Source organism: Hetaerina americana, unplaced genomic scaffold, assembly GCF_022747635.1.
Source record: "Hetaerina americana unplaced genomic scaffold, ioHetAmer1.1.p SCAF_5, whole genome shotgun sequence".
NCBI lineage: Eukaryota > Metazoa > Arthropoda > Insecta > Odonata > Calopterygidae > Hetaerina > Hetaerina americana.
In genome coordinates this window covers 18,647,745-18,672,602 of record NW_027287095.1, presented here as the reverse complement: position 1 = coordinate 18,672,602, position 24,858 = coordinate 18,647,745, and the positions used below count along the sequence as shown (strand labels likewise).

General features: G+C 36.2%; 1 protein-coding gene across 3 annotated transcripts in view; it reads left to right on the top strand.

Annotated features, from left to right (window-relative positions):
* LOC139693900 (Kv channel-interacting protein 4-like) overlaps positions 1-24,858 on the top strand; it is a 301,982-nt gene that overhangs the window by 271,991 nt on the left and 5,133 nt on the right. For 2 of the 3 annotated variants that reach the window (XM_071592221.1, XM_071592222.1), the window contains exons 5-6: positions 5,360-5,572; positions 10,547-11,426. In XM_071592221.1, the coding sequence (XP_071448322.1) occupies positions 5,360-5,572; positions 10,547-10,657 (324 nt within the window). In that variant the 3' untranslated portion in view covers positions 10,658-11,426. Of the gene's footprint in view, positions 1-5,359; positions 5,573-10,546; positions 11,427-24,858 lie in introns of those variants that run through there. The other variant, XM_071592223.1, reaches the window with a different exon arrangement.

Below are 24,858 nucleotides of genomic sequence, written 5' to 3'. Positions count from 1 at the left end.
CAAAGAGGATAGACGCCCTATGTGATAACTTGAAGTTGAAGAAACGTTCCGGTCTAAAGTCAGGGATTATGCATTTTCCGTTTTTTAAACGAATGTCAGTCCAAGGTCAGCTCCCAGTTACTTGGCAGGTGGAAGATTCACCCCCAGGTCCACGAATTGAAGGTGCCTTCTATTGCACTCGAAGGCGCCTTAGGTTGAAATCGTGCCTTTGTTCTGACCCCACCCCCTCTTTTCGCCTCCCAGTTCGGCTGGGCTCCAAAACCAATCGCCCCGAATGATTTACAATCGATTAAAATAGCTCCTGGGTAGTCGAATCGTGCCGGCCAGTTTTGTTGCAGTTGAGGTTTAACTTTTGGAAATATTTGCTGAAATACATACTATGGATTTGCTTCATTCGGAAACGGAGGAAAAGGCTTACAACGGTGCTGCGTACAAAATGCAATTTAATGATATCCTGATTTTACTCATTTAACTTTCCTAACTTAATCTTAGACTAAAGTGGCCAGTTTGATTAAAGAAACACTCTTTAACTCAAGAAAATTTACATATTTTGGGTCATGGATGTACAATTCATATCTTTGTAGCAAGTGAAATGTGCTCCAAATTTAGTCCAATGTGTATTCGTAGTACATTGGAACAGAGAGAGTACATTTAAAGAGACCCGATAGACGCGAATCCTTCTTTTCCTCGACCCTTCCTCCCGTTTGTCCTCTTCCCTCTCCGTCTTTCCTGCATCTGACCACTTTTTTGGTCATTTATCTCGGCTCAGCCAATCACGCTCTGCCGAGCCACTACTGTACCCTTTTCTCCTTAACCCCTCACCGAGTCCACCTCGTGTCCCTTACATCAGGCCCGAGGGACGTCCACGCGTGACTCGAGAGCACTTCAGCGACGACGCCGAGTCAAATCTCTCGTCGCTCATCCCTCTTTTCGGTGTCTGAATGCGGCCGAGAGAAAAAATGAAGAGACACGGAGGGAACGTCTGGGAATGGAGAGATGAATACCTCGCCCTTCACGCAAAGCGGTGATGCGCATTAACGTTAGACACGTGTTTCAAAATCTCCTTCAGCGATATCGCCGCTCTTTCTTCCAGTCGCTCTCCTTCCTCTCTCTCTCTCTCCCACCTGGAATTCACCCCCTCTCCAGACGCGCTCACTCCCCGTTCAAGGTGACGCTGGAAAAGCGGAATTTTTCCCGGTCTTCTAGGAATATCAATCCGCGAGTTTAAACCTCGTGCATACGAATGAATCTATGTAATCAATGTTTTTCTTCATGTTCTCGGATTTTTTTCACGTTTTAAGACTTGATCGATGTTTATTAATTATTTCCACTTAGAAAAGTTCATACTCCATGCACCGAGATTGATACAATAATTAAGTATCCCGTCACAATAGTTAATTAAGGAAATGGAAGACCAAGAGCGAGAATTCAACTTAAACGCTACTGTTTTGGGCGTTGAAAAATGAAGGCCCTGCCCTGTCTACAGCATAGTAGAAGATTTTCCAGGTGCTCATTTTTAGACCGTAAAAACACATTGCCCCTGTTGGAGTCATTTTAACTCGCATCTAGGATATCTTTTGTACGAGGTCTGTAAATTAAGTAATGAGACTGTTTTTTTTAATTTTTCATTCAAAAAGAATTACAATTTCATATCCTCACCCTCAAAATAACTACCTTCTGAAGCCACACAGTGCTGGAGACGGTTCTTCCACTCCTCATAGCAGAGCTGGGACTCCGATACTGGAATAGCCCTCAGATGGTCGGTTACAGCCGTTTCAATGTTTTCGACTGTCCCGAAATGAGTTCCATTGAGGTGATTTTTGAACTTTGAGAGGAGAAAAAAGTCACAAGGACACAAGTCAGGCGAAGAAGGAGGCTGAGGAGCTACAGGAATGTTTTTACTGGCCAAAAACTCATTTATTGAAATTGCTGTGTGAGGTTTTTTGGAACCATTTTAGCGCAGATTTTTCTCATCCCCAATTGATTAGTCAAAATCTGATGAACGGTGGTGTGAGGCAAATGCAACTCTTCCCCTATCATTCTGTCAACCGACGATCTGAACGTTCAAGATCCCGGATTCCGTCGCCATTTTCATCGGTTCTTGAAGATGAAGAAGGCCTTCCGCTTCGTGGTTCATCTTCAATCGACTCTCTTCCTTCTGAAAATGCCTCAAGCCACCGAAAAACCTGGGCTCTTGACAAAACACTATCTCCGTAGGCCTGCTGAAGTTTAGCTGGAGTTTCCGTTGCACTGTACCCAAGTCAGAAGCATAACCTGATAGCACATCGAAATTGATGTCACTCATTTTTAGAACACAATAGAAAACACTGCTTCACAAAAAAAACATCGCTACGGACAAGCAAATTACTCGCGCGAGTTCAAGCCCGTACAGAAGGTGGATCACATGTTCCCCTGCCGCTCCTCTAAGCCCAGCGCTTCCATTGTTGCCAGATCGAACGCTACGTTGCCAGCCTCATTACTTAATATACAGACCTCGTATACCTCTGAAGTGATAATACATATATTTTCGCACCGAGAGTATCAACCAGAAGCGGTTGGTGCGCGAACCTAACAAATAAAAGCAGGAGATTCTCCAGGGATTTATTCAACCGCGTTCATAGTCTGCATGATCATTTCCCAGTTCCTGTGAAGCCTCAGATGGGAGATTGTTTTCAAACTCTCAGAAATAAGAAATTCGAGCAAGACGCTTCGAGTGCCTCCCCTAAAAATTCCGTTTGGACTTTTAATGGAAAAACGATGTTGGACAAAACACACATAGACAAACAGTTTTATCTCGTATCTAAGCCTCCACAACACCTCAAAGTGAGAAAATATTTAAACATTATATTCCATTATCTGCATATTAAAATTACCAGGGCCCTAACCTATTTTAAATGTATCCTCTGGAAAGAGTCTTAATTAAAACCGACTATTGTTAATGAATGAAAATGCACTAGAATTCAATTGCTGGAAATAATAACCTCAACTACAATGCACCCAACCCTCCCTTCCACTAAAACACAAATCTGATAATTAAAATAAACAGGGAAAACATTATATAAATAAAAGGAAGGAACTGAAGAATGAATCCCTTCCTTCTCTTCCTTGAGAAAGGTGGCTTGTGCCGACGAAAATTCAAGAACTAGTGAGTTTCTGTCCTTTTTGTGGGTTTCTGTATTTTTGTCTTTGTCCGCTGGTGCTAACTCCATATAACACAATATGTAGTGTAGATATATGTTAGGAAAAATAATCATTTGTAGTACAGGAAAAAGAGCCAATGACTTTTAATTGCCTGTTTTTTGCTTTGATGATACTTTTATTGATTAATTTAAGGATTTTTTCCATTAGTGTACCTAAGTAACGTGTGGTCTCTTAATCGCACACAAAATGTATCTCAATACCTACGCGTGATGGTTTATCCAGCTCCATTTTTTAGTAGCTGCAATCAATATTCTATATTATTTACATCCATCAGCTTACGAGACGAGATCAGCGATGTTTAAAAATTGCGATTCATTAATTTCATGCATACGTTTGAGAAGTGCACGGAACACTGTCAGTGCAACTGGCCCGTATTATTCATCGTCAATTAAGTATACACGAGTTACTTTTAAATCGCTTTTTGCTGCGCGCGCCCCGAGATGTTCTCATGACACTGTATGCCCACGCATTGCGTCATTGTGACGCTTGATTCAATGTCGCTATCACGGTGGAGGAAATCATGCAGACAAAATTGGCCTCTGCTCTTCGTTTTCTAAAAGCGTTTCTCCAAATGCAAATTGTTTGCGGATGGGTATGCTGGGTTAGAAGGAGGGGGGCGCTGCCTTACCTACTTTGTGCGATCGACAACGCCAAACGAGGCGGAAGGGCGGCGACTATTCCGGACCATTTGCTGCATCGCCCAGTCGCGAATAGGGCACGACTAAGGCCTGGTGCCTAGACGAAACCCCCCGTCTCAGACAGCCTCGCCGAAATGGATGGCGAGATGATCTCACATCCTTATTAGACCTCCTTAACCAACCCATATATGTGAGACACCAAGTTTGGACCCACTCCCTTCACCCAGTTGGAAAACTGTTTCAGCGACTCATTTGCACATATTTTGGCATTTTGATCAAAATGTGACAAAACTGTGGATGAAAGATGTAGAAGAACACGTACAAGCCGGAAAACAAGATCTAGCCTATCGGAAAATCAAAGTTCCACATTGTCAACTGAGAATAAGGTCAACGGTGATTAATAACAAAGAGAGGAGGTTGAAAGTAGATAATGAAGTGTGTGAACGATGGAAACAATACATGGGTGAGCTATTTAATGGCGAAGATATAGCTGTAAGAGGATTTAGCGGTAATTACTTTGCATGAAAGGCTACATTTACTCCACACAAATCCATGAATTAAGCTGTATTTTTAACCCAAAAAATATTATTTATCTTGAAACTGGTTTTAAAAAGAGATAGCTGAAAAAGGTTGAATGTTTGTTTTTTGTATATATATCCCAAATTATTTTTGGTTATTTGGATGAGCGTATGGATCAATTATGATATTTCTCAAACTTCTTCCTTTTGTAGTTTTATTAATATGGGTATGTTTCATGTCTGCCTGGAGATTTTAAATTTATTGTACACAGATTGAAAAGATCTATTATTATAATAATAATTCCAGTCTTCGGTAGAAACACATTAACCTTTTATTTGTTAATTTACAAAGTTTAAATTTCAATAACTCTAGCCTACCATATAAATTGACGAGCTAAAATTTGATTTGTTGAGCAAAGCAGGAGCAGCACTATTTTAGTTTGGTACCAATGTGAAGCAAATGAAGAGAGAATAAGAAGATCACAAAAAGAAACCATCTCATTTAAGGAGATGGAATTATTCATCAGTCTCTATAATAATCTTTTTTTTCTTTGAAAAGTGCACACATTTTCAAATTTAGTTTCTGTGAGGTTAAAATGTTTTCGCCAAATTAACTTGAGGATTAACTTAGAATTTGTAAAATTTAACCTGACTATGATTTATTTTTTGGGCTTTCCATTAATTAAAATTCCATTAATATGCTCTTGAACTAACCATCATTAGAGTACTGTGATCTATGTTGCTATCATTTGTTCTAGAGGTATGTTATGCCACTTTATAAAAAAATTTGAATGAAAAATATTCTCAGAAAAATTGGTGTAATAAATGGCAATATAAGGTATATACAGCAATTAATAATCCACCTGGTTGCTCATCTCTGTTGATTTGGCTTCAGTTCTATTTCCACAGCTCTCATTGTGAATGAAGTTTATATCATCACTTTTAGTTTGATTTTCAAGAGGTGATGAAATTGCTAATTTAAAGAATTTTTGCCAAAATCAGGATTTCCTGGGAATTCTGTCCAAGGTCTCACGGGGTAGTGTCCAGGAGAAGCTCCAGTGGGTGTTTGGCCTCTATGACCAGAATGGTGATGGCCTCATCACCCAGAACGAAATGCTGGATGTTGTCTCCTCTATCTACGAGATGCTCGGCCGCTCCACAGATCCCGTAGTCGAGGAGGGCTCTGCAAGGGAGCATGTGGAGAAAATCTTCCATGTAAGTCTTCATGCTTATCCAGCCACAGCATGCTCAAATAGTTGCTGCCCTTTGATAAGGTTAATTGAAGGAGACATGCAAACAGTATTTTGCAGATAAAATGTAGAAATTTACCTGTGCAAAAATCATGTTGCTTTAACCAGGATTTGAACCCAGATCCCTTAAATTCTATCAGATTACTTTGAACAATTAGTTTATTTAGATTCCCTAGAGCAATGTGAATTTCTTTGTACTTTAAAGAAACATGATGATAAATTTCTGTGATCATAGCCGTGCAAATAGCACCACAGTCCATGGGATTAAAGCCAAATTTCATACAGTGTTTTACTCTGAAATATTCAAAGGATGGTGGGAGATATTACTATGACATAGTCATCCACTGATGATTCCACCACCCAGCAAATTTTTTTCTCAAATGGAAGCAAAATTTGGACCATATATTTCTTTGTGTAGAAATTATTTGCCTTAACCTGAACTTCAACTGGGACCCCTCAATTTCTTAGAAATTCCCAGTATAAGAGAATGCCTTGTTTGAATCACTCAGCTGTTAATCAAAGGAATCAGGTGTAAATCAGTGGATGTCATATCCCACAGTTCTTTGAATAGGTAAAATGTTCTTTTTATGTTTATAGGTCTTCGGTTTTCATGGCAATGTTGAACTATTTTCAAATGTTGTAATGTTGAAATTTAATTACATGCTGTGAAGTCATTATTAATACCAAAATATTTGATAATTCATTCTCAACTTTACACGGAGGTAGGCAGAAGGAGGGAGAGGAGAGTACAGTTTTGGGATCAGAAATGATAATGGTGGGAAAGAAATCAAGTTCTGTTGGATAAAAGATTTGATAATAATTAACACCTGGTTCATATGATCACAGGAACATGCATGCATGGGAAACACTAGGAAAAATAATTCATACGAATTAGATTATGTCATGGCGTGATATAATATAATTTTTATTGAACATACAATGTGCAGGGAACATTTTAGGATCAGCATCATTGATTCAAACAGCTGACCTCTGATGGATGTAGCTTCAATCATAATTTAGTTGACATCAAATGCAATTAAAAATGCAAAAAGATTAGGATGAGTAGGAAAGAAGTGTCATCATGGAATCTCGGAGGTTTGATGAGCATAAAAAGGAAAGGAAAAACTTAATTTTTATCAAAATGAGAATAGGGGAGTTAAAAAGTGAGGGTGAATCATAAGAAGACAATAGAAACAGCAGCAAAAGAAGCAATAGGAATGAGAAAGATTAAGAGAATCAGAAAACCATATGTGGTGGGAGACACAATTAATAGAATGGATTAGGGAAGAAAATAGAAAAACATTAACACAGAAATGGGGAAGAGATTATACAGAGTGGTAAAAAATAAACTTAGTCAAGACAATAATAATGATCAGGAGATGTGGTGGTCGGATCAGTATATGGAGAGATTCAGAGATAGGGAAAAGTAGAATTATAAATTTGGTATTGGTTTCATATCTTGTGTGGTCATTCTGTATATAGTTGCTCACTTGGGCAGATAAAACTTTTTAATATTGTGATTATTATTATTTATTTGATGCTCATACATTGTTTTTTTTTATTTTGCAACCACTTTTAACCATGTCACATTTTCCTTTATTGCATTAAGAATTTCCTCACTATTGTGGCTGTTTTGGGTATGATTGGTTTTTGTGTGTATGTGTAAAATATATGGTTAAATTTCTATTGCATTTTTGCTGTACATTTTAGTTGTTTTGCTGTTAATGCCCATTGAAGGTATAATGATTGGATCAATTGTTACATAATTGTGCTTCCAGATCTGTTTAAACTAAGCATCCATGTGTGTTTTGACATTTTTTCTTCTTTCTGAATTATATTTGAGTCTTTTGGAATGGATTTGTACTCCAGAAATGTTTTTTTTGTTATTTTGTTGGAATTTATATTGCATGGTCTATTTCTTATTAATATTTTTCAGCATCTGGTATTCTGCCCCAACATAGTGTGCATTCCTCAATGTTGACCATTTTCTCCAAAGTGTGGATGTAGTGTGTAGTGATTGTTTTAATTAGTAGATGTTTGATATATTTCTTGGTGTATTATCCTTGCTGATGTATTTTATCTATCAGTATACTCTATTCTGGAAATGTTCAGGAAACTTTGTATCCAGCCTCTATGCAGTCTTCTATAGCTTCTCCAAGTTGGTGGCACTTCCTGAATCTGTTACCAAATTGTCTTTAGTTAAGTTTTTCGTAGTTCTCTGGCCCTGTCTGTTTCTAAATTTGTGAGTTTTGTTTGATTTAGTTTGTTTAGATCTTCCAGATGCATGTTTGAACATTTTGCTATACCAAGAGAGTCAGGATTGGTATGGCATATGTATTGATTGCTTTTGCAGATTTTTTACAGTTGAGTTTTCATTTAAGAATAAGTCTCAGCTCCTGTTTATAATACTTTTTGAGTTTCTCTTTTATGTTAGTTTTGTTGGTGTTTATGCTTTCATCAAAGCTAAGGCAGATTTCTCCCAATTTTATGTTCATACATGAGTCATTGTTGAGTGTTTTAGTTGCTAAATGTGGTTAATTTTTGCCTCTTTCTATGCAAAGCATTTTGTACTAGTTTATAATAAATTTGGTACCTTTTGTATATATTAATACTTTGAGAAGCTTAGGGAATTGTCCAGATACAGCAAGGGAAAAACTGTGCCCACCTCAAGATATAATGCAGGAAAATTATTAATAATGTCAGAAGAGATTCAGGAAAATGTAAGGAAGTGCAAAGAGTGAATTATGGTTAAGAGACTACGGTGGTCGGTTTGAAATAAAATGGAGTGCAGCATAGACAAGGATAACTTGGGCTTAGGAATACTAGGTAGCAATATATAAGAAGTGCTCAGCTAGCTGATGTTGAACAAGACAGTTGGAGTATACCTGCGGAATTATAAAAGCATTTAGGGAAAATTTTAAGAATGGGTTTCTTTTATCTTGTACATGGTCTGTTTCAAAAATCAGTGGAATAAATTTGGAAAAACAATTTATCGCAGATGAAAGTATATATTAGTAAATTTCTTCAGTATAGCACCCTTTTGCACCAACACATACCATTATCAGTCCTCTGCTAGTTGTGGTATGCTTCCTGGAAGGCATCGAAGGGAACATCGTTCAGGGCACCTCATCAAAACCACTTTGATGTTATCCACCATTCCAAAATGGTTGACTTTCAAGGTCCTGTTTATTCTTGGAAATATAAACAAGTCAGATGGTGCCACATTGGTAGGGTGGCTGGGGCAGCATCACCACCTTGTCCTTGGTCAGGTATACTCAGTACTTCATGAGGAAGGCAGAGTGGAACTAGGGCATGCCTCCAGCTGGCAAAGATCCCCTTGCTAAAATGGTGAACTCTTTCCATAGCCTTTCAAGGACTTCCATGTAAAACTTACTATTCACTGTTTGTCTCCTAGGTACAAACTCTTTGTGGATAATGCCTCGGACTGATGGGAAATGATTACTTATTTTTGGATCAGACCCTGTAGATACACAGAATTTATGAGGGAGGAATTCAATCAGAAGATTTACTTGGATCAGTTTGGCTCCCAACCCCAAGAAAGAGTAGAGCTGTAGTATTCGAGGGCTATAGAATGATGTTTTATTTCAACATTCAACCAGTTAGTTTTGAGAAACATCAATAGAAGTTTGCAAAATATTCCAAAAAACTAACTACCTTGGGCAGGATCAGTTTTGCTTCAGAAAGGGGAGAGGAAACCATAATACCATTGCAGTGATGAGAACAACAGTAGAAAGGAACATTAAATAAACAGGGTTGTCTTTGTGTACCTTTTGGATTTTAATGAGTTATCAACCATGCAGTCAAAGTTGATGGTAATATTGCAAAATATAGGAGTGAATGAGAGACATAGGTGACCTATTTGAAACTTGTACATGAATTAGATGGCACAGGTAAGGGTAGTAAAGGGAGAATCAGGATGAGCAGTGATCAGTAGGGGAGTGAGACAGGGTTGCCCGTTATTGCCATGACATTTCACCATACATGCTAAGGAAATGTTGGGGGAGCATACAAATGACTGGAGGGGGTCAGGATGTTTCAGTGGCTAACCGTTTGTAGTAGTTGTAGTTTTTATGAGAGGTGACGGACAGCTGAGGTCATTTGCGCCATTAGGGATGGACAGAAAAGGATGAAGAGTGGAGATAAACCTCAGCATTCACATGAGCCTGCTCTTAACAAAAGGCACCAAGGGGTCCGCAACTTAACACCCCATCCGATGGACAGTATATTCACTCAAAGTGCCCTCCACAAAGCACCTCAAGCAGTGATTGGGACACCACTGAAAAATATCTGTTGTCCCTGGGATTCAAACCCGAGCCCTTATGGTGGGAAGCCAGTATGTTAGCCAATGCACCATTCCGATCCCCCAGGAATTCATTCAGACTTTTAAAATATAAAAGATGATGACTTGAATATATTTTTGGCTAATCTTGCATAAAAGTATGCCAATCTAATTCACATTTAATTATATTTTCTTCTTACGATATAAATTTATACATTAAATTTTTTTCTTTTAATTCTAAACATGAAGTTGACAATGGTGCGCACTTTTTATATATTCTGCCAAGACAACCCACCATCTTCTTGGTCCATGTCATCATGATGTAATAAAATATGATCATATTTTATTACATCATGATATATTTGTTTGAAGCTTCACCTTCATTCTCTGACACATCAGCCGACTCAAAAAGAATGTTTTTATCTTGGTTAATTTCTCAATTGTGAATTCCTTTTGGATCATTGGAATTGTATAACAAGGTTAATAAACCTTTCAGTAAAAGGCACTTTCATCACACTTACCAAGTTTTACAGCACAGTAAATAATGCATGACCCTTGGCTCCATCACAATATATAGATGCTAAACTAATTTGTTTCTTTAATTCCCTCATTCCCTTTGGTCACCTATTATTTTTGCAGCAAATCGACACAAACAAGGATGGTGTGGTCACCATAGATGAATTGGTGGAGTGGTGCTCCAGGGATGAGAACATACTCCAGTCGCTGGAAACACTTGACACAGTCTTGTGATCGAGATGGGGTCTCATCCTCTACCCTCCCCTCTTCCTATTCCCATTGGCATTCTCTGGCAATGAATCCATCGCACTGGACACCCTCCATTGAGAATCCACACTCTCTGGCCTTCTCGTCTTCCTCCACCTCCGTATACCATGCCTCAGCACAGGAGCCAACTAGAGAAAATTAAAAAAAAAAACTTTTTCGACCTATCACTTTCTTACATCACTTTAGGTGCTTTTTCTGACATAATTATCAATGATCACAAAAAATCTTATGTGAAAGAAAAATATTTTGTAATTTCACACTTGTATTTTTCTGGTAGCATTATATTCATAAATAGCAATATATAAATAATGTATAGCTTCACTGAAATGGTGTGAATGCATTTCTGACTGCTTCTCCTTGAGAAGGTATAGTCATATATGCATATTGGGCTTTGTAGCAAATGTTATTGCATAGAGGTATACGTAGAGTAGGGCCAAGTGTGAGTACTTGAGAGTGAGATCCTTTCCTTGATGACAATGTCTTCCTGGAATACAAGGCTACGTCAAACATTGTGTACTGTCACAATTGTTGACGTATTTTATTTGATCTTATATTCATTGTGTATTGCAAATATTTTCAATGCCTCGTTATCTCTTGATAATACAGTGATAAATTTAAATAATTTTCTCCTTTTTAATAAATGAAAATGTGATAGGATATGGAAAATACTATCAATGTTAAAAAAAAAGGATATAATTCAGATATTTGTGGTGCAGAAAAAAACAAACTTGTTTATACCTTTACTTGTAAAGAAGAAACCTATTGCAATTATTTTGCACTGCATAAGACTGCTTTAAAAGACACCATGTGAATGTCACACAGTTATTTATAATACATATTTTTCATAGTGTTCAAATTCATGCATCAGATTTGTGTCTTTAAAATACATCTGTACCCTATAAAGTTAGGCTTTTCCTGTTTGCTTTGATACAGCACAGAAAAAATTTAGGGTTTTCATTCTGCAATATTAAGTTATATAATTGCTCCCTCATGCCATAACAGACAAGAAGTATTTATTTTATGGAGAAGATAAATTATAGGTTTCTAAAACATGCATAGTGAATCAGTCAAAGTTGAAATTCAAATTTGACTGATTGCCTCACAGCTCTGCATTTCAACAAATGGAAGTAAAGTCTCTAGCTGACATCAGTTCAGGAATGACTGGAATATTTAAAAAGAAAAATTCTTGAAATGCCAAGAATGGCATGAAAAATAAAATTGGCATATAGAAAGTTGTGGGTGGGTACACTTGTTATCCATCTTAGTATGATGATCTAAACTTTTTCTCATTTATTCCAATAATAATTAAGAATTCAAATATGACATTTTATCTGCAAATATTGTTTTTGTTCATATGTTAAATGTTCTACCACATTTTCTGTATGCCAACTCCCAAATTCATTGCATCAATTGAACCATAATAAATGTAGATAATTACTCATTTATTGCTGGGTTATATTATTCTTAAGAAAATTAAAACTTTTTAATTACCTTTATTTCATTATATTTAGTTCATCAATTAAGAAGGAAGGGTTCACAATATATTTTATTGGCTACAAAATGTTAATATTTATTATTTGAGCGTTTCTGCAAGATACTCAAATGCTGATAACCTGATATATGATGATTACCATCAATCACCCAATACTCTTTGTTTTCCATCACATAGTGATTAACTTTTGACTTTGGCTGTAAGGAAATAATTGTTATTGCTCATACAAAAACTGTCTATTGCTTATAAAATTTATAATATGCTGGTTGGCAGCATGGAGGAAGTGTGGCCCGGGTTATCCTATTGTCTCCCAGAGTCTGGGAAATGTGGATCATCAATATGTTTAGTTGTATATTACTTATTGAAAAAGTGTTCAATTATGCTAATTGATTTTAATTTGAAGTTTATCCTAAAGTATTGCTCAATCATGTAGCTTGGTAATATTTTTTCATATTTTCTTCCTTAAAACAAAATAACCAATATCATTTGTATGCTTTAAAATTTCCTATTTTTATGACACTTGCAAATCGTAAACTCACCGTCAGAATTATTTTTCATTGAAATTTTAAGATCACATTTTTAGCATTCCTAAATATGCAATAATACCTTCCCATGTAATATTAAGGGCATTTAGTATATAATGTTAATAGGTGATTTAGGGAACAGAACTTCTGGATTGAGTGTGTAATCTATGCCTATGAAAATTCTCTGCATTCCAGGATTCAATTTTGACTGAAAAACTTTCATTGTTACGGCCAGTTTCTTGCTTTGTTTTTTAATTAGTCAATCTCAAATTTCTTGCCCTATTTGTTTCATGATATCGGATATTAGAGATTCATTGAATCTTGATTAGTTGGTTTTTATTGCCATTGTTGATACTGTATGCCATAATAGAGGAAATTATGATTGATTATAGAGTCATGGCATCTCCATTGTGAGTCCTGGCTCAAAAAAGATTTTATTGTAAATCCTGCAAATTACTTATCCTAATCATTTGAAACCACATTTCTTTAAATAGATCTATTAGTAAATAAAATCTTGGTTCATGAATTTAACTACCATGTTTTAGCTACATGAATGATATAAGCATGCAGTTGATTTCATGATACTTACCTCATGTGTTAGTTTGATACACTTTATCAATTGATCTAAGCTGTTACCTAATGTTACATAATTGACATCAGGGAAAACTGATTTGGGATAAAACCTGACACAGGCAATTGTGTCTTCATAATGCATTGGCACAAGTTTTTGCATATGGATTGGGTTCAGAGGAATATATTTGTTTTTCTACATGCTGAAAGGCCCTGAGGATAGAAGGTCCAAGTTTTGGTTTAAACAGTCTAATCCCCCCTCTCTCCCTCTCAGCAAACTCCACTTGATAATACTTGTTTTTTTGTCCAGAGAGTAAAATATGCAACACATACATAATATGGAATACAAGCCATTTTGATGAAATTACCTGTGACCTGTGTCCTTGGTCATGTCGCAACAGAAAAACATTAGCTCTGCACTATTTACTTAATTCGTATGAGTACCTAGTTTCATCAATGTTGCTCACTTCTAATTATCATCAGCTTTTAATCCTGCTATTTAATCAAGATTACCCTCCAAATAGTGACCCCAGCACACATATGCTCCAAACCAAGTTCTTCAAAAATTTGAAGGACAAAAAGGACACTTCTATATCTCATGAGTGACAAATACTTAATTTCATGCCATATCTGACTCTAATCTCTATTGTAAAACAAGGAAATTTTGAATTTTATGACTATGTTAATACATATTTGAAATATATATCAGCGATACTGTAAACTCATGAAGCTGCATACTGTATCCACACTATTATATGGTTCAAAGCATTCACATGCGCATGAACTTTGATCTTTCAAATGAAATTTTATCACTGAAAATGAGCATCTTTCTCCTCAAAGGCTAATAAGTGAAGTGCATACTAGTATAATCCATCTGTTCTTTTGTAATAGTACCAGCAGAATGAAGAAATTCTGTTTATGACCACTTTATTATTAAGTGAGGTCAAGATCACACAAGCTTCCTTTTTTCCTTTCCATTTTCAAGTGAAAAGCTTAATTTTAATTTACAAATTGAGAGTTTGACTATTATAGCACTTTTTCATTTCAAGAGGATTGCTGAAAAAGTAATAGGTCTTCCATTTAGAGTTAGGGTGTTACGTGTTAAAGTCAGCATCTTATAATCCAACTTCACAAATTTACCCAGTATCCCTTTATATTTGAGAATACTTTTTTCCCAATACCCTTTATACTTGGGAATAGTAAAAAAATTGCAATAATTGAGTTTTTACTACCAATAGTGATGTTTAATCACTAGCATAATTTAAATTAAATTGTGAATACCTTAGTTATTTAGAAAAATTAACTTTTGAACCAAAACAAAAGCATGCATGAATGTTACACCAGATAACTTTTGGAAACATCTTGTTTTGCGAAACCATTTCCCAAACATCTCATTAAGAATTAAATGTCAACTTTAAAAGTAAATAACTTGCTTCAAAACAATGAATATGGCAATAATAATTACTCCTGTAATCAAATTCAGTCTCACTTATTAACTTGCATCTCAGGTCAAATAGACATATTGATTAATATTGAAAGAAAAATTAATTTGTTAACTCTGTGCAATTTTTAACTTGTTTTCATTGTATAATATATTAATGAAATGCAAATTATCTAAATGTTTCATTTATAAATCAAATAAAATGTAATTTGAAACAAACAAACAAATAGGCTCTCATGGTTCTCTTAAATAAAAATAAAGATGCATGAGTTAAATACTTATGGATTTCTTTAATTTGAAAATACTTATTCATTTTGAATTTCTAAAATTATCAGTTGTGACCATAAAAAAACTTTAGTGAGCTGTTGCAACTACATAGTTTGTCACAATTGTTTTCCTGATTGAGGCAAATAATTGACATCTGTTTAAACATCTTGTATACAGACTGTTTGATTGGAGTACAAAATGTAGTATTATACATGATTTATGTGATGATAATTTTTAACTCCAATTGAAGCAGCTATTGAATACCTACTTTATACAAACACATGCATGTTTATAATACCAATCATGCTAATGTATTGCACGGTTAACATTTTAAAAATTATTTGACAATCCAGCAGAAAGAGGCAGTCCTTTGGAGGAAACTTATAGTTCACTTCTTTGACTGAGCATCCATCCTACCTGAATATAGCAAATTTGAACATTTGGTTAAGTTTTTGTTGATAACTTCTTGCTGAGAAACTAAGTAGGCATTGCAGGGAAATCTAAAAGAGACAGTTCCACCAGCAGTAGGGTATAAAAAGATGACGGTAAGATGGGATTGATGCAGTGGGGAAGAATGAAGTCAGGTAAAAGCATGGCTACTTTCTTAATCACTCAGCATAATACTTCCTTCGATTTGTATAGGCGTGTTTCTATTGTGTTGCTATTGGAAAGAACATTTACCCCTTTCACTTTGCGGCAAGTATCTTTCTTGAGTGTAATGTCTCGGGAAAGAGAGGGGTGGAGTGCTTTCATGGATTGCTGAATCTACTCTAAAAAGAACTAGGAGTTTTGTCATCAATTAATTATTGAGAATATTATGATGGTTAGGTGACAAGCAGATTAAGGAGTATCAAGTGTGTAATGGACAAGGAAGGCCACATAGATTGCTCTGGCCTAGGCATTTTCGCTAACTCTCAATACGCAGTAGACATTGATAGAATATGTATTTCATGTAGATTTTCATTTTAACTCGGCACAGACACTTTTTCCATGCAGCAATCTAACAAAAACCTGATGCATGACAGACAGTCCTTATAATGTGTTCTCCTCCCATTAATATCCAGTAATTTTACGCTTGATTTTTATTGGTTGACCGCTATTACCATTTTTTATATATAGCATATAGTATCAATTAAATGTCATTAAAAAGGTCCCTTTAATGGCTTACTCGAGCTTCAGCTGCTATCTCTCTAACTTGGAATGCAATCCAATCTTTTCTCAAAAGTATGTTTTCCCAATTCAATGTGGTAGACATTTTTTCATACACTCTTAAACATATCATGACAAGATGTGCTACCCTTCATTCACCATAGTTGTTAAGTACTAAGGGCTCTTTCAATGATTAATGATGAAACATGTCTCACATGAGTGATATTTCCAGGCCTTTATAACAAATAGTGATGTAAAATAGTTAGGTAATGTATATAATTCAATGTGATTTGATCATGACTTAATTATATAAAATTATCTTAACAGTTAAAGAAATATGCCATTTAGTTTAGTGATTTACTGATGAGATAATTGACTAGGAATGACTTAGTTATTACTCTTACCTATTCTAATTTCTTCGAATTCAAAGTTCACAATGTATTAATGTGAACTCAGTCCTCCCATTTTCCTGCAATTGCTAATAGGAAGGAGATTTCAACTCCACTTGGAACTTTAGATTTCAATCTCTTACAATTGATGTTTTCCTTAGGTCTAATGTTTACATTATAATTGCTATATATTCATAATTTCTCTATAGATATGTATATCTCAGCGGAAGGGTTGACCAAATTAAATGAAATGAATACATGTGGATCAATTTTGGTGGTGAAATGCTCTGTTGTATCTTCAAAGAGACCAAAACACCCTCTCGTTTGCACAATAGTTTGGACCACATACACTACTATGAATTTAGTGATAAAAACTTCAATAACTGTTAACTACTCTTCAATTAATTCTGTGATAAAGATGTTAATCTATTTATTATTTGTTATAACTATCTTAGAGAGGAGGTGAAAATTATATAGATTTATAACTTAGTACATAATCAAAATTCTATTTCAACCTTACAATCTTTCATATTGCCTTCTAGTGATAATAATCACATCTTCCAAAGTTAATGAAGACCAAGTACATTTAGTACAAATATAATTAAGGTCTAACTTTCATCCCTACCTTTGTTTTAACAGTAGTTACTAATTATGACTGGATATATTTTGGAATAAATTATTTCTTATATGTAGTTACTAAATGTCTCAGTTGGCCTTTTTTGGTGAAATGTCTGTATATTTTGTAGTCATACCTCTATTTTTACTGTAGATTGTAAAGTTAAAAATGTTGTTAACTTCAGCCTTTGTCTCTTCATTGTACATTGTTGTTCTACATTTTATTAAATAAAATTAATTACCTTTCTTGATTTCTTTGTAATGTTATTTAGACACATTTTTCTTAGAATGAAATATGAAGTACCAGAGCAGGAGGAGAATGTGCTCTTCAATTTGAACTTCCTTAATTTTTAGAGAAAATTTTGCATGCAGTATTGCTCTCAAACTTTGGGTTCTAGTGTGTGATGCCATTGATGCATGGATTCATCCTGACCTCAGGGTCACACCTTGAGTGCTTTGAAGTCATTAAATTGAGATTTGGAACATTATCTAACAGGACACTAACATGTTTTATATCAGAGTGCTGATGCCATCCAGTACTATTGTGTATTTAGATGTGGTGATCTAAATATAGGAGAAGATGGGAATAAAAAACATTTGGAAACAATATACTAGTATGTATTTTCATCACTGAAAAAATAAAACTTTTGCAATTTTTTCCCACAAAAACTATATAATACTACTGATTTTGATGCATAGGCAACATAATCAGGTAGAAAATCATACATGGCCAGGACATTTATGCATTCTTGTTAGGAGGGGAGGTGGGCAATGGGAGGGAATTTGCAGTGGGAAAGGGGAAATTTTGGATGGGAGGCGGCTGCATGAGGGAGGGTCATAGGTTGGGACAATTAGGGGTGGCTGACAGGTGAGAGGAAGGAAAGACAAAGGGCAGAAAGGAAAGGATTATTATCATGGGCAGGCAGAGAGTTTACAGATACGCTTTATTGATGGACAATAAAACTTCCAAAAGAGGTGAGTATCTCACAGAGATGTTTTTATTAACCAAATGTCCGGTAAAGACTCTCTTTTTATTTCTAACTCTATCAGTATGTCTATTTTTCATCCCTTTTCCTCAAGGTGAAGTATGTTCAGAACAAAGTCACTTTTTGGTCCATCTCCCATAGGTGCTTGGCAAAATGGGATTGGGTGACATTCCCATTCTGGAGATTCCACTTTTGTTCCTTGGTGCATAGTTTGAATGATCTTCCCATCTTACCCATATAGATTGCATTGCAATCTTTGCATTTAAGTTATCAAATACCATTTTTTCCATATTTTCCACTTAGTCCATGGTCCTGTTGAAAAATGTTTGAAGGTTGCTTCTGTTGCAATATTCAATCCTAGATTTCCTAAATTCCTAATTTCCTATATTCCTCTCGGGAATAAATTGGCCATTTTTTCAGGGATTTGTCCATAATATAGAAGGTTATACAAAGTCAAATTTTTCAGATGTGAGATTCAGGTGTGATGTGGTGGAACTGTTCCATAATAACAGAGACAAAGACTATTAAAATTTTCCTCTCAATTAAGACTTATTTCTGACTAGTTTTGATGCACTACATCTGTAAATGATGTATGTATTGCATAGAAACTAGTCAGAAATAAATGTTTATTAAGTGGAGAATTTCTTATTAAGCACTCTTACAATTAAGTCCTGAATGTATGTTTTTTGCTGCAATCATTTTAATTATATTAAGTTCTCTGGAAAAATTACATTTTCAAAGTGGGATATTTAGCAATATATTCAATGAAATGTGGACAGTTTTTGGGAAATATGGTGGTGGGATTTAAAGGGATTAACATGGTCTGTGGAAGTTCTCTTCCAGTAAATTGAAAAATCACAGCCTTTGCTGGTTTTCAAGACTGTTATATCAAGGAAATTGAGCTTTCCTTTGATTTCTTTCTCACAAGTGAAATTCTTATGTTTTCATTGGCCGTTAAAAGTGCTCAAAAAAATGTCCAGCTGTCTCTCTGTTCCAGTCCACTCTGTGAAAACATTGTCATCATACCTGTGCCAGCAATAAATATATTTCAAAATTTTGAAGTACTTTTTTAAAAGGTTTTTTTCTGGATTGTCCATAAATGCAAGTAGTTCCGCCAGGAGAGGCAATAAAGGTGAGGCCATTACCAATCCTTCCATTTTCTGGTAGTTTCCCCATTAAATTCAAAATAATTTTTCACTGCACATAACTTCAGTAGATATGAAAAAATGTCAAGTATTATTTATTCAGTGGTAATGAATTTTCACAAAGTAGAGCCTCAAACCATCAAATTCATGTATTTTCATATTTGTGATCATCTAGAGAAGAAGACCCTAATTAATATATGCTTTACAATTTTCTGCATGACATCCAGGTAAGTTAGGTATTTTACCCAGGTCAGCATTGCTTGTCTTTTTACAGATACATTAGTTCCTTTTCTTATGTTCATAGAAAAATGAATGTGAGTTTATTGATTTACTCAATATGAATTATCATCAGTTAAATTTTCTAAATAAAATCAAAAACTTAAAAGTCTTTGGAGTTGAAATAGGGATAGTTATTAGGTAATTCCCACCATCAAGCTCTTTGTCTACTTAAGATTCTTTACAGGCTTAACATACCAAATTCAGAATGTATCATTTTTGTGAGGCTCAACTGTCTGACCAGCTATAGCTTGGTCATCAGCAAACCCAACTGATTTTACAAATTCCCCACTGATTTTCATTCCTACCTCCAGTTTTTCCCATGCTTCTTTAATCATATTCTCAATATTGAACATTGAACAAATTCGGTGATAATGGACAACCTTGCCTTATGCATCTTCCTAAAACTGCCCATCCAGACTCTCCATTCCCAACTCGAACCAGAGCAGTCTAAGACATATACAGGTTGCAGATTAGCCTCCTGTCCCTCCAATCTATTCCTATTTTCTGCAATATATGCATTAGCTTGTCCAAATTCACTCAATCAAACACCTTTTCAAAATCTACAAAACAGGCAAATTCGTCCTGATAGCATTCCATATTCCCCTCCATTAGTGATCTCATTACCGCAATGGCATCATGCATGCCTCTTCCCTTGCTAAACCCAAACTGATCATCCCCCAAGTAATCATTTGCCCTGCTCTCCATCCTTTTGTTAATGATTCAGAGAACCAATTTAGATGCATGAGAAATCAAACTTATTGTTCTAGAAACCTCACATGATTCAGCCTTTACCTTTTTAGGAGTAGGAACTAACACTGATCTCACAAAGTCTTCCAGCCAGATTCCTTTCTTATAGATGCTACAAATCTGTTCATATACACTTTCTCTCCCACATTTTCCTTAACCTTTTAGAAGTCCCGCAGGATTGTTGGTTACCCCCACGGCCTTATTTGATTTCATCTCCCTCAATGCCCTTTCTATCTCATCATCAAGTATGCCTGGATCTAAGCTATCTTCATCTACGTCATGTTATCTTTCTATGTCTAACCTTGTTGACCTAAGTTCTTTACTATAGTGTTCTTCTATTAATTCCTTCCATCTCTCTTGGATCTTTTCTGTGTCAGCTATTTATCCCACCCAACTTATCAATATCTGTAAGCACATCTTCCCTTCTTACTTCCTAATATTGTTAAAACCTTCTTGTGTACCACACCAATTTCACCCTTCCTCTACAAACTTTCCATATCCTCACACTACATCTTCCACCATGCTTCTTTCGCTTTATTTGTCATCTGTGTCAATCTATTTTTTTAACTCTTTGTACTTCCTTCAGCCTAACTCTGTGATTACATTCTTCCATTTCCTTCTCTCATCTATCTTTGTCATTGTATCATCCTTGATCCATGGTTTCCTTGTCCTTTTCCTATTAACAGTTCCTAAAGTTTCTTTTATGGCTTTCAATATCCCTTTTTTGGCATATTTCTATTTTTTTTAAATATATCAAAATTATATATCAGTACTCAACTCTTTTCCCTAATTCATGATTTTCTCGGCAGTCTGCTAATACTCCTTCCTTGTCAATACAGTTGATGCTTCTACATTCCATTTCCAAACCCACCACCCCTGCCTTATCTTTTTGAATTGGAAACTATACTTCACCATAGCAAAATTCTGATGAGAGTCTGCATCAGCTCCTGGGAAGCTGTGCAAATTTATCACACTGTTCCTAAAACTGTGTCTAACCAGAATATGATCCAATTGATACATTTTTCAGTCATCTGCAATTTTCCATGTATGCCTGCACCTTTTGTGGTGTCTAAACCAAGTGTTGGTGATGACTAAACCCTGTCTCATGCAGAATTCAATTGCTTTTTCCCCACGGTCATTCCTCGTACCTAAACAATACGTACGTACGTATATTTTCCTCCAGTAGCTCCAAAGATTATATCCTCTAACTGATCGTATACCCTATCGACTTCTTCCTCCTTATAATTGCATGGTGGCATGTACACCTAAACAATGACCAAGTTCGACGGTTCTCCTTTTACCTATACTAGTAATATTCTATCTGTTGCTTGCTCTATGTTGATTATGCTCCTTCCTACCTTTTTATTCAATAATATGGTAACCCCTCGTTGGCTCGTCCCCTCTGCTGTATATTATTCTATACTATCACCCCAGTAATCGCCGCTATCCTTCCATCTCACCCCACGAGTACGTAGTCATAAATCACATAAATGGAATGCGTAGACTCGATTGAATACCGAGGCGTTACCCCTCACTCACGACCTCTCCTGGGTGAAACACATGCGGGGAATATGCGGAAAAGCTAACAAAAAATTTGGATTTATTAGAAGAGTGCCAGGTAAATGTGATGAAAAGGTCTAAGGGAAACATTATCTTTCTTTGGTTAGGCCTCATTTAGAATATGCTGCAAGTATATGGAATCCTCGCGACATTGGATTAATTGCCAAATTGGATCGTGTGCAGCGTAGAGGAGCTAGATGTTTAAAACGTTGTTATGATAAACTTAGTAGTGCATCCAAAATATTAGAGCAGCCAGGCTGGAAATCACTCACGGAGCGAAGTTTAAATTATAGATTAAATCTCTTGCATAAATTGGAAGAACATCTCTTATGCAGTGATGTTGAAAATGTATTATTACCCCCATCGTACTACGGTTAGAGAGATCAGGTCAATAAAATTAGAGAGATCAACTGTAGAACAGATGGCTTTAATATTTCATTTTCTCCACGAACGATAAGGGATCAGAATAGCATTGTCCAACCGTGGTAGGGTGATATTTCGGGTTAAAATTAGTCTAGTGTCCATTCACCCCCTGCCACACACCCTAACGGTGGCTTGCAGGGCACTAAAATAAATAAAAAGACATTAAGAGTAAACGCTGGACCCATCTTACCGAGTTTTTTTCACACCTAATGTTTCGTGCAAAATTTAAAACCCTACTTTGATATGTCTGTGGCCTCAACAGGATTGCGAATTTTGATTGATCGATCACTCAAAAACGTATTTTTTTTTTGGGCATTTTAGAGGATATCACTTGAGTATGCACATATGATGAACATCGTTTGGGACGACCAGTGGTCCTCCCAAACGTTGTTCATCATATGTACATATATGAACACGTTTTAGTTCATTTACCCTCTTGTAAAACAGTCGCAAACACAGGAGCATATGGGAGCAGGAGAGATATGAGCCTTGCTAAAAGCATGCATTTTCCCATTCATGGATATGGCACCATCCCTTGGGTTTTCTAAGGAGTTATTGAACGACCTGACCTAACTAGTACGCATTTGATGTCACGTTGCGTATTTTTAGAAGAGGCAAGGGAATTGTAGCTGTACCCTTTTGTAGCTTGTGTCTATTCATAAACACCTTAACTAGTAGATTACGGATAATCTTCGAGATGATAATGAATTTTTTCACTTATTAATATGGGGATAACACCCTGTAGTTATTCAGTAAACGTTATCAATCCTCCTCTGCTGTTTTTCACTTGCTTGGAACTAATTTCAACTGATCACAAAAATATGACTTTAAAAGACCCGCTTTTGATACGACAAGAAGTGTCACGCTGAACTACGGTCGATCCGAATTTTGATTAACAAGTCATAATAAACTGAATTAATTGCTTCCATATATTCTAGTCGGTGGACAAATGGCATGTGAGAGCATAATGGTCTCTATGCTCTCACATTCAGACTAGTATGCTCTCACATATACTACCTTGATCAAAAAGTTCCCGGAATAACCACCGTGTGGCGCTCCCATCGTTCCGATTTGAGTTCTGTTTTTTTTTGTTAAATTGGTACATCTGTTGTTGATATTCCCTTTAAATCTTAGTGTCATAACTTGACATTTGCAAAAGTTACGTAGCCAAGAGTACATCTATCTCTGTGTGTGTTGGCGATTTTTTACAATTTCAGAAATGGATTTAAATTTGCAACAACGAACTTGTATTAAATTTTGCGTAAAAAACGGATTTAGTGGCGCACGGACGTTGGAAATGTTGGAAAAGTGTTTCGGCAACGATTCTCTAAAAAAAACGGTCGTTTACCAGTGGCACGAGCGGTTCAGAAGTGGTCGTGAGTCAATCGAAGATGATGAACGCAGTGGCAGACCATCGACATCGAAAGTCGGTGAAAAAATTGATAAAGTAAAAGAAATGTTGGTCAATAACCGCAAATTAACCATCAGAGAAATAGCGGAGGACTTGAACATTGCCTATGGATCCGCCCAAGACATTGTGGTTAATGATTTGGGTTTCCGTCGTGTAGCAGCAAAGTTGGTGCCAAAAGACCTCAATTTCATGCAAAAAAGAGACCGTGTTGACGTCGCAAAAGACATGATTTGCGAGGCTGAATCCGATCCCACATTCATCAAAAGGATCATTACTGGAGACGAGACGTGGGTTTATGAGTACGACACGCAATCCAGATATCAGGCAAGTGAATGGCGTTCACCAAATGAGCCGAGACCAAAAAAACCACGTCGTTTTCAGTCAAAAAAGAAGGCAATGCTGACGGTTTTCATGGATTACTACGGTGTAGTGCATCATGAATTTTTGCCAGAAGGCCAGACAGTAAACAAAGAGTATTATTTGGGCGTTATGAGACGTTTGCGTGAAGCAATTCGCCGAAAGAGACCAGAAATGTGGGCAGAAAACTCGTGGATTTTGCACCATGATAACGCACCGTCGCACAGTGCTATCATTATTCGTAATTTTTTGACGAAAAATGCAACAAATACCATCCAACAGCCACCGAATTCACCTGATTTGGCTCCCTGTGACTTCTTTCTGTTCAATCGAGTTAAAAAACCATTACGGGGAACGCGTTTTAGCAGCCGAGAGGAAGTAATGGAAAAATCGCAGGAAGCACTGATGGACATACCGAAAACCGAATATAAAAAATGTTTCGAGGATTGGATCAAGCGCTGGCATAAGTGTGTTGCAGTCGATGGGGATTACTTTGAAGGGGACAATATAGATTTAGATGAATAAACTTGTATTTTTAATTTTCTGAATAAATTCCGGGAAATTTTTGATCAAGGTAGTACTTGTACAATTCCTGTACACTGTGAATTCTGATTTTGATTGCATTTTAATGGATAAGGCACGCTTTTTTCATTCCGCTCTTCGTATCATGCATTGAAATGTTCAGACAAGTTATGCTCGGTTTTTGAAGCGATGATTTAGCGGATCCATAGCGGATTTCCAAAACCGGGTTGAGAACCAGAGCGCTCACCCTCCGGGATCCCTTCTCTCACTTGCGGGTCTCCAGGTGCGGCA